The sequence below is a fragment of the Salvia miltiorrhiza genome, chromosome 5, assembly GCF_028751815.1.
Source record: "Salvia miltiorrhiza cultivar Shanhuang (shh) chromosome 5, IMPLAD_Smil_shh, whole genome shotgun sequence".
NCBI classification, from domain to species: Eukaryota; Viridiplantae; Streptophyta; class Magnoliopsida; order Lamiales; family Lamiaceae; genus Salvia; species Salvia miltiorrhiza.
In genome coordinates this window covers 6,228,255-6,243,580 of record NC_080391.1, presented here as the reverse complement: position 1 = coordinate 6,243,580, position 15,326 = coordinate 6,228,255, and the positions used below count along the sequence as shown (strand labels likewise).

Sequence of the window (15,326 nt, the reverse complement as noted above, 5' to 3'; positions counted from 1 at the left end):
TACGGCAAAATTGTATTTATATTTTGGACAACGGAAACAAGAATATTCCAGTCTTGAGAAATATATCCAAGACCAAGACTAGAAATCAATTCCAACTAACCAAATTAAAATTCAACAATTCCACACCATTACTTTTTTCGCTTCCAAAAGAACAGAGAGAGAGAGTCTACACCATAAGATTAGATATAATCATACAAACAAGATGAATGAATGGTCAGCCTTCTTTGTTTCTGACAGTCTGAAATATGTTTTGCGTTCAGACATTCAGCCAATCACCCTCAAACAAATATCGCACAACATTCTAGCTCAAGGGAGCATCTCAATTCTCAAGCACAAGCCAAAAGATAAGTGGTGAATTTTTAAGTAACAGAGGCTGGAGCAGATACAGGTTTCCGCAATGAGTTGTAATCTTGTGTCCAACCCCTTCTTGTCCAGCTCCGCCATTGGAGAATCAAGAAAACCTCCAAAAATTCCTTCTTGCGTGGGCCCATCTGTTCGAATTCGATGCTCATCTTCCGCTCCAGAATACTCCATCGCCACTGGTATTCACTATAACTTTGCTTTCTTGATTTTCACTCTGTTTTCATGAGCCAAGAACTGGGATATTGCTGCCTGCTTTATATTGTATATGTGCATCCTCTGTTAAATTAGGGCAATTTGAGTACTGTCTAAATTGATTTCAATTTTGGCAAAATAGTTATGATTTCTCGAAGAGATGATATACCTAAAATGATAAGGTTAAGGTATACTTTTGTGGTGATGTTTTCAATTGAATTATGGTATTCTGTTACTGTGAATTTGTATACCTTAAATTCCAAGAGATATAAACAAAAAAGGAAACGCCCATGACTCCCATAAGTGATTTCACCACAGAGGTATCTGGAAAGAACGCTTCACTGACTGGTGGGGCATATGATTTTGGTAGAGCTACTACTTCACTTACTCAGAAATTGCTGTCTTCTCCAAAGAAGGTAACTTTGGTTCGGCATGGTTATAGCACTTGGAATAAAGAAGGTAGAGTTCAGGTTTGTTCCTAACTCCTCCTTTTATGGCCTTGTATCTTCTGCATTTGCCCTTCTTACTTGTCTGATCATTTCTGAATTTTGGTGCACCTTTGGCTTCAAAATATTGTACATATAGTATCTTGTCAAGAATCTTTTCAAATCTATATTTGCTCCAGTTGTAACACATGATACATGTTACATGACATTTGTTGCATAAAACCTCCTTATTTGGAGTTAATAATATGCAGTGATGAACTTATACATATCATCACCCTCTATGCATTTTCTGTTCTGTTGAGTTTGATAGCTGCTTATTACGTAGTCGTGCATGTAGGGCAGCTCAAACCTGTCAGTCCTAACTGAAGAAGGCATCGAACAAGCCATAAAATGTCGGACAGCTCTAACCGAGATGCAGTTCGACCAGTGTTTCTCAAGTCCAATATCTCGAGCCAAGGTTCTTTTTCATTTGATTTTGCTATGAGGGGTGTATAATTCCTCAGCCTCTCAAACTGTGTGAGTTCACTATGCAGTCTACTGCTGAAATCTTATGGCAAGGGAGGGAGCAGCCTTTGGTTTTTCTGGACTCGCTGCAGGAGGCTCATCTGCATTTTCTGGAAGGCCTGAGAAATGGTCTGTGTCATTTTGATTTAGCATCCTTAGATCTTCCATGAGTGTATGCATAAATGAAAATGAAAGTAATTCATGTTTAGATGATGAGTTAGTAATGCTGTAATAGTATATCACATTTAATGTTTGGAGGCAGTGGATGCCAGGAAGCTATATCCCAAGGAGTATGTGCAATGGAGAGAAGATCCCTCCAATTTATGCATCAATGGAGTTTATCCACTAAAGACACTGTGGGAGAGAGCTCGTGAAGCTTGGTTGGAAATCTTGCTTACACCGGTATGATATTTTTTGTGTGTCTTGTTAATCTTGCATGGATATAATCATATTGCATGTGTTTGATGGATAGGGAGAAAGTTTCTTGGTTGTGACTCATAAATCAATCCTGAGGGCATTGATCTGCACAGCTCTTGGGCTTGGGCCAGAGAGGTGAGTTTGAATTTTGAAAGAGAGATTGGTTTGTTTGATTGAGTTTGGAATGTTGAGGGAAATGGTGTTGGTGTTGTTGTTGAAGGTTTCGAGCAATGGATGTGAACAATGGTGGATTGTGCGTGTTTAGCTTTAACAAGAATGGGGAAGCAATGCTTAAAGCCTTGAATATGACTGCACATATGTACACCGATCACGTCTACCATTACTAGCTACCTTTATACTGCTTTTTCTTTTCCTTTTAAAAGTGAACTTTGTATTCATTTTAATATAAATTTATAGATGAATAATTATTTATATACTCCTTCTGTCCCACTGTATCTGAAACTCTTTCTATTTAAGGCGTCCCACTGTAAGCGAGACTCTTTCCTGTTTTGGTAAAAACATTTACCCTTTAAACACATTTTCTCTTTTTCACCTACAAACAAAATACACTTTTCTTAATTTCCATATCAAAAAAAAGGTCTCACATACAGTGGGACGGAGGGAGTATAAAAATAGAATTTCAAATATGACTTATTATTTATTTTTGTGTATGAAAATTTTAATTATTTATTATGACGCTAATATTCAAAATTATATTTTATTATGTTTTGTAAAATTTGAAATTATATTTGTATTTGAATAAGTATATTTGAGGGGAGAAACTTAGATAAATCTTTTTTCAGTATCAACAATTACTCAATTCGTTATTACTATTACAAACTAGCATTTGCAACCCGTGCGATGCACGGAAAACGTTTTTATATTTTTATATATATAAATTAATACCAACTCAATAATCATATTTATAAATATAAGAAAAAAAATCACTTAATATATTTGAGTTGAATATTTAAAAAAATAAAAAAATAAAGAAAAGTTCACAATAATAAAAATTGATATTGTGAAAAGGCATAAATAATAAGTAAAAAGAATAAAATAGAAAAAATTGATTTATTCAAAAAAAAGGAGAGATGAGAGAGAATTTTTAAAAATCATTAATCTTTAAATAAATATAACTCTCCGTTTTAATCAAATATTTACATAAAATATATCAAATTAATGCTCTTATCATGATATTTAATTTGATATATTTTATAAACAATTTTAATTTCACAATTTTAGAAAGAAATAATGTTAAAAAAATAAGAACACGAAGAAAAAATTATATTGTACAAATAAAACTTCAATTTTTTATAACTACAAAATTGTCACTTATTAATTTTGAAATCAATTTGAAATTGAAAATTATCTTCTTAATATATTATAAATTATTGTATAAATATAAATTTATAAATTATTTATAACCAATGCCTTATAAATTGTGTATATATACACATATAAACATATAATTCATTATGGAATTATAAACGTGGGTTATGCAATTTTTCTTTTTAAACGTGGGGTGGTGTGCATTTTTTTAAAAATTATGGGTTATGCAATTTTAATTGAGTTAGTTACTTAATTTTTGAATATATACAATAAGTCATTATTTTTGTAAGAAATCACAAAATTGCCATCTAAATCAATTTGAAATCAATTTCTAATTGAAAACTGCTGTTTTAATATAGTATAGATGAACTAATTCACATTTTAAGCACTAATCATGATAATTCATGCACTAATCACGATAAGCAAATTTTAAGAACAATGCTACATTTTTATATTTTCTTAATTCAAGTGTAATCACGATAAGAAAAATTTAAATTTTAAGCAACATATATGGGCACATTGACCTTTTTCATTTTTGTGTTTTCTCGGTCTAGTTTATATTTTTTTTGTTCAATTTTTATTTCCTTTCATGTATTACCACTTCAATTTATGTTTTCTTTTTATTCTCCACCTCCATTAAATATTGAGGTTAACGATTTTATTGTAAATTTGTAATAGTCCACCATAACTACCAGCCCACACATTAAATAGTGGGGTGTGAATTAGTGCGTGAATGTGAGTGTGAATTAGTTCATGCGTGAGTGTGAATTTATTTATAACATTTATATTACATATATTTTCAAAATTGCCACTCAAATCAATTTGAAATCAATTTCTAATTGAAAACTGCTGTTTTAATATAGTATAGATTTCTATTGGGCTGTGTTTTTTAACGCTTAATATTCAAATAGGAGGAAAATTAAAAATGATACTTAAAAAAAAAACCATAACTCAAATACTCTATATTAGATCCATTATCAAAATCTTTATAATACACATTTTCCTAAAAATCTAAGAGATTTGAAGTCAGATAAATATATAATATATAAATACAAAGTTGAAAATTAAATATAATTTTACTTTTTATTTATCTTAATATTATATATAAAATATTTAAATTATTTAATAGCTATAATTAGTACTATAGTTTATAGAAAGTTAAAGTTTACGTGTTTATAAATTTAGATTTTTCATTGAGTAATTGATATGAAATAATTTAATTTTAAAAAATTATACTTACCTATATTTTAATTATGTTTAGTATTTATATTTATTTATTTAACATGTTCAATTTCTTGGGCGGGCATACTATAGTAAGTTTAGTAACTATACTACTCGCTTAATCAATCAGGTGCGGAGAGCTACGAAGCCCAGACCTTAGCACGGGCCCCTTGGCCCAACTCTTGGCTTCAAACAGGCTGGCTGATAATTAAACGTTACAGCCCAATAGAAATTTGTAATAGTATATATTATTATATTAAAGTATTTCAGTATTTTTGTTTTTAATCCGAAAATTTTGAATATATTCAACCAACTTTTAGTGGATTTATTAATTAAACTGTAATAATAATAATAATAATAATAATAATAATAATAATAATAATAATAATAATAATAATAATAATAATAATAATAAATTGCTGAAAATCTCATGAATCTAGTTTCCACAAAAAAAAAATTGATGTTTCTAAAGTTGTCTTATTAAAGTGTAACAAAATATTACTCCATCCGTTTCATAAAAATATGAACATTTTGCCATTTTGAGGGGTCTCACAAAAATATAAACATTTCTATTTTGGTATACTACTCCACCACAATTTCTTTACTTTTCATAAAGTGTGATCCATTTTCCACTCACACTATACTTTTATCTAACATTTCTTAAAACTCAGGCCACTTACGAATATTCATGTTTTTGTGAGATGAATGGAGTATTTGTTTTCCTGTGGTTTATAAATTACATAATTTTTTCTTTCATGGAAGACCAACTCAATATATTAGGGACTATAAGGATAAAAATATCAAATAAAATTAAAATACATTTGGATAAATTTTGAGGATTATAATGAGATAAAAAAACGATATCCGATTTGAATTATTAATATTTTATCAATAATGGGCCGATAGGGCAGGCTCAAATACAAATTTGAAATATAGAAATATGCAGAAATATTGGTATGGTAACAGAAAGTGGTGCTGACAGCGGAGCATGGCGAGTGGCGCGGAAGTGATGCAATAAACGACAAGCCAACGGTTGCACGCAGATTTGAAAAGCCAGGCATCGGGTTTCGGGCCGAGCCGGGCTGAATACTTTACATTTAACTTTTGGAATTTTTTTTAATTTTTAGGGGAACTTTTGGAATATTTGGTATGAAGTGCTTTGAAGAATATCCATGTAGCTGTACTGTACTGTACATACCTTGCCGCAACTCATCGAGTCGCGCGTGCTTTACTAACAGCGTAAAGCCTCGCTGCAGCAAGTCCCACATTCTCATTGATATTTTTTTATATAAATACATAATTAAATAAGAGATTTAAAAATAACACCATGATTCCCTCAAAAAAAAAAAGCACCATGATAATTTGAATCAGGCATTAATTCTCATTGATTCTTTAGGCCAAATTATATGGTATTCGCTATTGGTGTTGTTCTACATTTTTGGCACTAAATATATTTCTATTTTTAATATCTACATTTTTGGCACTCAATATATTTCTACTTTTAATAATTTGTATTATATGACGTGTTATTATTATTTTAATAATCTAAGCTATCTAATTCTCTTGTCCTAACTAGTAGATCAACTTAATTCATGAGTCACCAATACTAAATTAATACTCCCCCGTCCCAGTTTTTAGTATCCAACTTTCTTTTTTTGGTCGTCCACATTTTAATATCCATTTCTATTTTTGGTGAAAGTAGATGGGGCCCTTACTCCACTTTAATTATTTTAACTCTCACATAAAATATGAGACCTTTATTTCACTCACAACACATCAATCACTTTATTAAAATCCGTGCCGTTCTCAACTGGATACTAAAAGCCGGGGCGGAGGGAGTAATAGTTATTGTATCATTCAAATTAATTATTTTATAGGTGAGATGAAATTATTTATAAAGAGAAATAATGAAATAAAGAGAACTTTAGTTTTATTTGAGATCTAGTAAACATGCACCAACTAAGTGCAGGAAAATAATGTTGCATTATTATACGTGAGTTGCTTTTTTTTTTCTTTTTCTTTTTTTACAGGGAAGGGAAACATTTTAGTTGCTTTTAGAAAAAAATAGAAAAAGTTTTGAATGCTAATGTATACTGTAATTATAGTTCTTTCTGAAAATCAATCAAATATGAATTTAAATCTTATCAAATATGGATTTAAATCTTATCAATTGCATATTTATTTTATTTATAATAATATATTTTTTTAGAGAATTTATAATAATTTTATGAAAATCGATGTCCATCGTAAAATATGACTATTTTTCGTGTGTGGAGTGACTGTGAGTAATATATATTGAGTTGAGAGCTTCTGGATACTGCTGTCTATCAAATTTAGTTAGTATCTATACCTAGGGATGTCAATCGGGCCAACCCACTCAGTTTCGGGCCAGCCCATTCGGTTTCGGGTTATTTTCAGTTCGGGCCAGTCGGTTTTTTTATTTTTCGGGCTAAAATTTTTCGACCCTAGCCCTAACCCACTCGGTTTCGGGCTAGCCCGTTCGGGCCCACAAATTTACGATTTTTTATATGTTTAATTTTTTTGTATGGATAATCATATTATTGTAATTAAAATATGTCGTGCTTTTTAAATCAAAACATTTCGCCTTATTTTAGATACAAAAATTAGTGTTATTTTAATGAAAATTTACATAATATCTAATTTAGACTTTGTTTCCAATAAAAATTGTATATAGATATAACATAAATTACTAGTATCTTTCTTTGACTTTTATATCATAAATATTTATTATTAATCGTTAGAAAAAATCAAAACATATTATACAAGCATCAAAATATTATTATCAAATTAAAAAGTAAAGTATTAAAGTTTAGAAATCAATTATTAAAAAAGTGTTTGGTTAATCGGGCCAACCCTATCGGGCTCGGGCTATTTTCGATTCGGGCTAAAAATTTTCAGCCCTAACCCACCTTTTTTATCGGTTTATTCGGGTCGACCCGTCGGTTTCGGACTTTTTTGACATCCCTATCTATGCCTTTTCGGATGCCGAATAATAAAAGCACAAATAACAATTTCAAAAAAGGAATCATAATAAATGGCAGAACAAATAAATATAAGACAAATTGTTATACGTAAAAATGTTCGCACGTGTAAAAACTGTAATTACGTGCCCGTTATGGCAATACAAAGCAGCGCCACTTTTCACTTTCATTCGCTTCGTCAGCGCGTGAGAAACACTCACCCTCTCACTATACTGTAACTGACATCCATGCCGCTCGACACAACCCACGATCGCCAAAACCAGTCAATCAAGAAACGCAATTTGGCATTTATCTACTCTATTTTTGATTAATTATTCGTACTATGCGTGTATCTCTCTATATCCTCTCAGATACACACGCAGCAGACAGACAGACGATCACACTTTGATGTGGGTGCATTCGACTTTTGGCGAGGCTGAAATGAAGTGTTTGCAGTTGTATTGAGCTCTAGAAATCGCGGATATTTTCAGTGTTCAAACAGTTGGATGCCATGAATCTGAGGCAGCGACCGCCTCCGACGCGCAACCGTGGGCCTTACGCGGCTCAGCCTCCACCACCGCAGCTGTTGTCGGAGCCCTTCAACATCATTCCAATACACAACCTCCTCCTGGACCACCCCTCCCTCCGCTTCCCAGAGGTACGCGCCGCCGCCGCCGCCTTGCGCTCCGCCGGGGACCTCCGCAAACCGCCGTTCAACCCATGGCACGACTCCATGGACCTCCTAGACTGGCTCGGCTTGTTCTTCGGCTTCCAAAGGGACAACGTGAGGAATCAGAGGGAGCATTTGGTGCTCCACTTGGCCAACTCCCAAATGCGCCTACAGCCGCCGCCCTCCGCCCCCGACCGCCTCGACGGCGGCGTGCTCCGGCGGTTCCGCGTGAAGCTCCTGAAGAATTACAACTCGTGGTGCTCGTATTTGGGGAAAAGGTCTCAAGTTCGTCTCCCCAGCCGCCACAACCCGGATCTCGAACGCCGTGAGCTCTTGTATGTGTGCCTTTATCTACTGATATGGGGCGAAGCCGCAAACTTGCGGTTTCTCCCCGAGTGTTTGTGTTACATATATCATCACATGGCGTTGGAACTTAATTTCATTCTTGATGATCATGTTGATGAGAGTACTGCGCAGCTTTTTGTTCCGTCTACTTGCAAGCAGTATGGTTTCTTGGATTATGTTGTTAAGCCGATTTATACTACGATAAAGGGTGAGGCCGCCAGGAGCAGGAATGGGACTGCTCCACATTCCGCGTGGAGAAACTATGATGATATTAACGAGTACTTTTGGAGTAGGAAATGCTTCAAGAGAGTCAAATGGCCTCTTGATTTGTCAAGTAACTTCTTTTTGACTGCAGGCGAAAAGAGGGTGGCGAAGACGGGGTTTGTGGAGCAGCGGACCTTTTGGAATGTGTTTCGGAGCTTTGATAGGTTGTGGGTGTTGTTAATACTCTATTTTCAGGCTGCTGCAATTGTTGCTTGGGAAAGGAGGGAGTATCCATGGCAGGCATTGGAGAGCAGGGACGTGCAAGTGGAGTTGCTTACAATATTCATAACGTGGGCTGGTTTGAGGTTTGTGCAATCGATTCTTGATGCTGGCACGCAGTATATTTTGGTTACTAGAGATACAAAGTTGCTTGGTATCAGAATGGTTTTGAAAAGTTTGGTTGCTATGACTTGGGCAATTGTATTTGGTGTTTTCTATGGACAGATTTGGAGCCAGAAGAATTCGGATGGGATGTGGTCAGATGAATCAAACCAAAGGATTTTTACATTTCTTAAAGCTGCTTTAGTCTTTGTCGTTCCTGAATTACTTGCCTTGATCCTGTTCATTGTTCCTTGGGTCCGCAATGTGATTGAAGAGGCGAATTGGCGAGTTCTGTATGTTTTAACATGGTGGTTCAACACCCGAACATTTGTGGGGAGAGGTGTTAGAGAGGGGTTAGTTGACAATGTAAGGTACACCGTGTTCTGGGTGGCAGTGTTGGCTTCCAAATTCGCTTTCAGTTACTTCCTTCAAATTAAACCTCTTGTAGAACCAACAAGAATACTCCTCAATCTCACAGGCGTGAAATATCCTTGGCATGAATTTTTTACTAGCACCAACAGAATGGCAGTGGTGGTGTTGTGGGCGCCAGTTGTGTTGATATATTTAGTGGATATGCAGATCTGGTATACAATATTTGCCTCTCTGTGGGGGTCGGCAATAGGGTTGTTCTTACATATAGGCGAGATTCGAAACATTGGCCAGCTCAGGCTTAGATTCCAGTTCTTTGCAAGTGCATTGCAGTTTAATCTGATGCCAGAGGATCAGACTCTTAGTTCGGAGGCAAACGTAGTTCACAAACTGCGTGATGCAATTCACCGTCTTAAGCTCCGTTATGGCCTTGGTCAGCCATACAAGAAGATGGAATCAAGTCAGGTTGAAGCTACTAGGTTTGCACTAATATGGAATGAGATAATCATCACTTTAAGAGAGGAAGACCTCCTCAGCGATCATGAACTGGAGCTACTGGAATTGCCACCCAACTGTTGGGATATCAAAGTAATACGGTGGCCCTGTGCTCTATTGTGCAATGAGCTGTTAATTGCTCTGAGCCAAGCTAGAGAACTTGCAGATGCACCTGACAGGTGGTTGTGGTCTCGTATATGCCAGAATGAGTATCGAAGGTGTGCAGTCACTGAAGCTTATGATAGTCTCAAGTACTTGCTTCTTGAGATTATAAAATATGAATCAGATGAACACTCAATAGCTACAAGATTTTTCAAGGAGGTTGATGATCACATTAGCTTCGAAAAGTTCACAGGGGTCTATAGAACATCAATTCTTCCCAAAATTCATGACCGGTTGATATCTCTTATTGAGCTTCTCCTCAAGCCTGAGAAGGATATCGATAAATTGGTGAATGTACTTCAAGCCTTGTATGAGCTTGCAGTACGGGAACTTCCACGAGTGAAGAAGACTGTTGGTCAGTTAAGGCACGAAGGTTTGGCACCTTCCAATCCAAACGCTGCAGTCTTACTATTTGAAAATGCAGTTCAGGTGCCAGATGTTGATGATGCGTTCTTCTACAGGCAGTTGCGTCGTTTGCACACAATTCTTAGTTCACGGGACTGGATGCAGAATGTCCCAAAAAATCTGGAGGCAAGACGACGGATTGCTTTCTTTAGTAATTCCCTATTTATGAACATGCCTCGTGCGCCACAGGTTGAGAAAATGATGGCCTTCAGTGTCTTGACTCCTTACTATGACGAGGAAGTCTTGTTCGGAAAGGAAAGTCTGAGAAGTCCCAATGAAGATGGTATCTCAACCTTGTTTTATCTGCAGAAAATTTATGATGATGAGTGGGCAAATTTTATGGAACGTATGCGCGGGGAAGGACTGCAAGATGATGGTGAAATATGGACTTCCAAATCAAGGGATCTCAGGCAATGGGCATCCTGCAGGGGTCAGACACTGTCTCGAACTGTCAGAGGAATGATGTATTACTACAGGGCTCTTAAGATGCTTTCCTTTCTTGATGACGCCTCGGAGATGGACATAAGACAAGGATCACAAGATATTCCTTCAGCTGGTTCATTGAGAAATAACAGCAGCAGCATCAATATTCAAGGCTTAGGCACACCCAATGCTCGAAACCTCAGGAGGGCAGGAAGTAGTGTCAGCCTGCTTTACAAAGGCACCGAGTTTGGTGTTGCTCTTATGAAGTTCACTTATGTGGTTGCCTGCCAAATGTATGGGGTGCATAAGGGGAAAGGTGATTCACGCGCTGATGAGATCTTATACTTGATGAAAAATAATGAGGCCCTTCGAGTTGCTTATGTTGATGAGGTTCACTTGGGAAGAGAAGAGGTGGAATACTATTCGGTCTTGGTGAAGTATGATCAACAGCTAAAAAAAGAAGTGGAAATCTATCGCATCAAATTACCTGGCCCGCTGAAACTTGGGGAGGGTAAACCTGAAAATCAAAATCATGCAATAATATTCACCCGTGGTGATGCTTTGCAGACAATTGACATGAATCAGGATAGCTACTTTGAGGAGGCACTTAAGATGCGGAATCTGTTGGAGGAATTCAAAGTCAATTATGGCATCAGGAAGCCGACAATTCTGGGGCTTCGTGAAAATATATTCACGGGTTCTGTTTCATCATTAGCTTGGTTCATGTCTGCTCAGGAGATGAGTTTTGTCACACTAGGGCAGCGTGTACTCGCCAATCCTCTGAAAGTGAGGATGCACTATGGACATCCTGATGTCTTCGACAGGTTCTGGTTTTTGACTAGAGGTGGTATAAGCAAAGCTTCAAGAGTTATCAATATTAGTGAAGACATATTTGCTGGATTCAATTGCACATTAAGGGGTGGCAATGTGACTCATCATGAATACATGCAAGTGGGTAAGGGAAGGGATGTAGGATTGAATCAGATCTCCATGTTTGAGGCCAAGGTTGCAAGTGGAAATGGGGAGCAGATTTTGAGCAGAGATATATACAGATTGGGTCATAGACTTGACTTCTTTCGTATGCTTTCTGTCTTCTATACAACAGTGGGTTTCTTCTTCAACAACATGATGGTGGTGATCATGGTTTACACATTTCTGTGGGGACGCTTGTACCTTGCTCTCAGCGGTGTTGAGGAGTATGCTACAAATTCTGAGAACAATAAGGCCTTAGGTGCAATTATAAATCAGCAATTCATTATCCAGATTGGTATTTTCACAGCCCTTCCAATGATTGTAGAGAACTCACTTGAACATGGGTTTCTTTCAGCAATTTGGGATTTTCTCACGATGCAGTTGGAGCTTGCTTCATTTTTCTATACTTTTTCAATGGGAACACGTGCACATTTCTTTGGTCGGACCATTCTGCATGGAGGTGCCAAATACCGTGCAACAGGGCGTGGTTTTGTTGTGCAGCACAAGAGCTTCGCGGAAAATTACAGGCTATATGCCCGGAGCCACTTCGTGAAGGGCATTGAACTTGGAGTTATTTTGATTGTTTATGCCTCCACTAGCCGGTCCACAATAGATGCCTTTGTTTACATTGCCATGACAATATCTAGTTGGTTCCTTGTAGTATCATGGATCATGGCTCCCTTTATCTTTAATCCTTCTGGTTTCGACTGGCTGAAAACTGTATATGATTTTGATGATTTTGTAAACTGGATATGGTACAGAGGGATTTTAGTGAAAGCCGATCAGAGCTGGGAGACGTGGTGGTATGAGGAACAGGACCACTTTAGAACAACTGGTCTCTGGGGAAAATTGCTGGAGATAATTTTGGATCTTCGATTCTTCTTTTTCCAGTATGGTATTGTGTACCATTTGGATATTTCAAATGGTAAGACAAGTATTATTGTATACTTGTTATCATGGATCTATCTAATTGTGGCTGTGGGTATATATATAGTCGTAGCATATGCCCGGGATAAATATGCTGCAACGGAGCACATCTATTATAGAGTGGTTCAATTCCTTGTTATTGTCGTTATAGTGCTTGTGGTTGTTCTACTTCTACACTTCAGCGACGTCACGGTTAGTGACTTTATCAAAAGTTTTATGGCATTTGTCCCAACTGGATGGGGCATCATACTTATTGCCCAAGTGCTCAGGCCTTTCCTGCAGTCCAGTGTAGTTTGGGAGACCGTCGTGTCCTTGGCTCGTATATATGATATGATGTTTGGAATAATAGTCATGGCTCCATTGGCCCTTCTCTCATGGATGCCTGGATTTCAACAGATGCAAACAAGGATACTCTTTAATGAAGCTTTTAGCCGGGGACTTCAAATTTCTCGTATTCTCACCGGAAAGTCTAACACCGAGACATGATTTTGAGGTAATACTTTACTCCTGCTCTTGTTACCTCATATTGGTTATTTCCATGCAGTCATACTGTCTAGGTAGATAACATCTCAATGCATCTCAATGCTTTAAAAGACTAAACCTGATAAGGAGCAGGAAAAAAGAAGCAAGAATAAAGATTGAAGCTCTCCCGTTTGATGGGAAACTAAATAATTTCCATGTGTTTTGCAGGGCTCTGATTATATGGGAAAAGTATGATTGCGTCCAAGGCCCACTGCATTGGTGTCAGGTTAGTCCTTCTCTGTCATCTACAGAATGAAGAATTTTTGGTGATTTTGTGACTTGTGCTTCTTCCTTACTAAGTTTAGGGTTGAAGCCTGAAAATTATCACCCTAGAAAATTCCCAACCTGCCTGTGTATCTGTTGCATGTAACTTCTTTCTTTTTTAATATTCTGGTACATAGCTTTGTTGCATATAATAGACTCGGGCTTTGATTCTCCTCTCCCAGATTGCAACTTTCTTTAACTTAGATTGGGAAATTGCTGAATCGTCTACCCTCCTGGCAAGATTTCAAGAATTTCATACATACTAACATTTATGGAAAAATTAAAGACTACCTTTTTAGTGCTTTGTTTATGGTTTTATATAGCTAATATGCTTTTGTAGGTTGTATGCTCTGATTCAACTGAAGGTTTATATACCAAGAAAATATGGTTTTTGTTGATTCTGGACATGAAGACATGTCATGTTATTGTTTGCTGTAAAATTGTTATTAGAAGTAACCGTATATTATCACAGTAGCTTAATTTTAACTCAATGATTCACATCAGCCATTTGAATGTGGTGCTTTCCTCTCTCTCTCAAGATACATGGGCAACAAGTAAACCACATTCAAAGTTGGTGACTAGGATTGAAGCTTACCAGTTGTATCTTCTTCCTAACAGCTTGAATTTTTTGACATTCTTTAGGAAGATATGTACCTTGTGGATTATTAATCATCCTCCAATTATGTCAATCTTATCTATCTCATCCACCAAACCAAATGCCTCGTTAGAGAATATCATATGACCATATGAATCAAATTGGAGAAAGAAGCTCTCCTGGAGCTGAGTTGAGTAAAGAGTGTTTATGGTGCGCTGCGCTGCCTTGGGATTCTGCAACTAGACTTGTTTCCTAGTGTTTGTGTGGATCATGTGATGTGCCAAGAACCATGTTGCAGGTGCTATAGAATGGTGATGAAGATCATGGTTCCTATTGACATTGTGCAGTAGATTATAATTATAAATTTGGGCTCTCCATGGCAGTAGGTAAAGCAGACAGTCATTGCTGTAGTATCGATTTTCATTTTTGGGATTGTACATGCACAACTAGTCATTTGTTAATAGTCGGCATTTTGTTTTAGTAGCTTTGGATGCTTATGGGCAGGAATTTGACCATCCTAGTTGCGATTCCATTTCAGTTGATGTAATTTTTTGCATTAACAAACATCCAGACTCCATTCGAGTATATCTTTTTTCCCTCCATGTTTAAATCATAATTTACCGTAACCTGTTTATACAGTACAGTTAAATACAGAAATGGCTTAGTTAAAAACTCAGCAAGTTCTTTCAAAAATGGCTTAGCAACCTTTCCAATCTTATACAGAATTCTAGTTTCCAGAAGATGAAAGATTCAAAAGAGCTTCATTCCATCATATTATAATCTGAAAATATATATATATATATATATATATATATATATATATATATATACAAGGCTTGTTCAGCGGTTGTCAAATGTTGAAAGTGACTTAAAACTATGGTAATGAGTTTAGATGAGCTAAAAAATCTGCATCCAATTCTAAGACAGCCAACAAAGAATAGGATAACATTAGCTGTACAGTATGATACTTTCCCAAAACTAAAATACCAAATGGAAACATAGAAAAAGAAGAAATGTGTTTAGAAGCATTTAATTACCAAATAATCTATGGAGTAGCCACAGCCCACAGGGAGTTTCTGATATGTGGATCCTCAATTCTGATTTTTATTACCCCCACCGACGCCTATCAACCTATTTTA

The 15,326-nt window shown here is 36.3% G+C and overlaps 2 protein-coding genes and 1 non-coding gene across 5 annotated transcripts; all 3 read left to right on the top strand.

Moving 5' to 3' along the window:
* The first annotated feature begins 54 nt into the window (after nucleotides 1–54).
* On the top strand, nucleotides 55–2,358 carry LOC130985512 (probable 2-carboxy-D-arabinitol-1-phosphatase). Of its 2 annotated transcripts, XM_057908511.1 has the most exons (7): nucleotides 55–542; nucleotides 874–1,025; nucleotides 1,339–1,458; nucleotides 1,535–1,634; nucleotides 1,768–1,907; nucleotides 1,978–2,057; nucleotides 2,143–2,358. In XM_057908511.1, exons 1-7 carry the CDS (start codon nucleotides 398–400, stop codon nucleotides 2,267–2,269), a joined length of 864 nt encoding a protein of 287 aa, XP_057764494.1. In that variant the 5' UTR covers nucleotides 55–397; the 3' UTR covers nucleotides 2,270–2,358. The 2 variants fall into 2 exon arrangements, with proteins under 2 accessions (XP_057764494.1, XP_057764495.1); XM_057908512.1 differs by lacking the exon at nucleotides 55–542 and having other exon boundaries at nucleotides 1,344–1,458.
* A 5,193-nt stretch (nucleotides 2,359–7,551) lies between these two features.
* Nucleotides 7,552–14,772, top strand: LOC130985510 (callose synthase 11-like). 2 transcript variants are annotated; one of them, XM_057908509.1, is made up of 3 exons: nucleotides 7,552–13,299; nucleotides 13,497–13,554; nucleotides 14,235–14,772. In XM_057908509.1, the coding sequence occupies exon 1, from the start codon at nucleotides 7,965–7,967 to the stop codon at nucleotides 13,290–13,292; it is 5,328 nt and encodes a 1,775-aa protein (XP_057764492.1). In that variant the 5' UTR covers nucleotides 7,552–7,964; the 3' UTR covers nucleotides 13,293–13,299; nucleotides 13,497–13,554; nucleotides 14,235–14,772. The 2 variants fall into 2 exon arrangements, with proteins under 2 accessions (XP_057764492.1, XP_057764493.1); XM_057908510.1 differs by lacking the exon at nucleotides 14,235–14,772 and adding an exon at nucleotides 13,933–14,228.
* LOC130987247 (small nucleolar RNA J33) lies at nucleotides 10,933–11,011 on the top strand. Its single transcript, XR_009089639.1, has one exon. It is a non-coding gene; the product is annotated as a small nucleolar RNA J33 (small nucleolar RNA).
* Nucleotides 14,773–15,326: the final 554 nt, after the last annotated feature.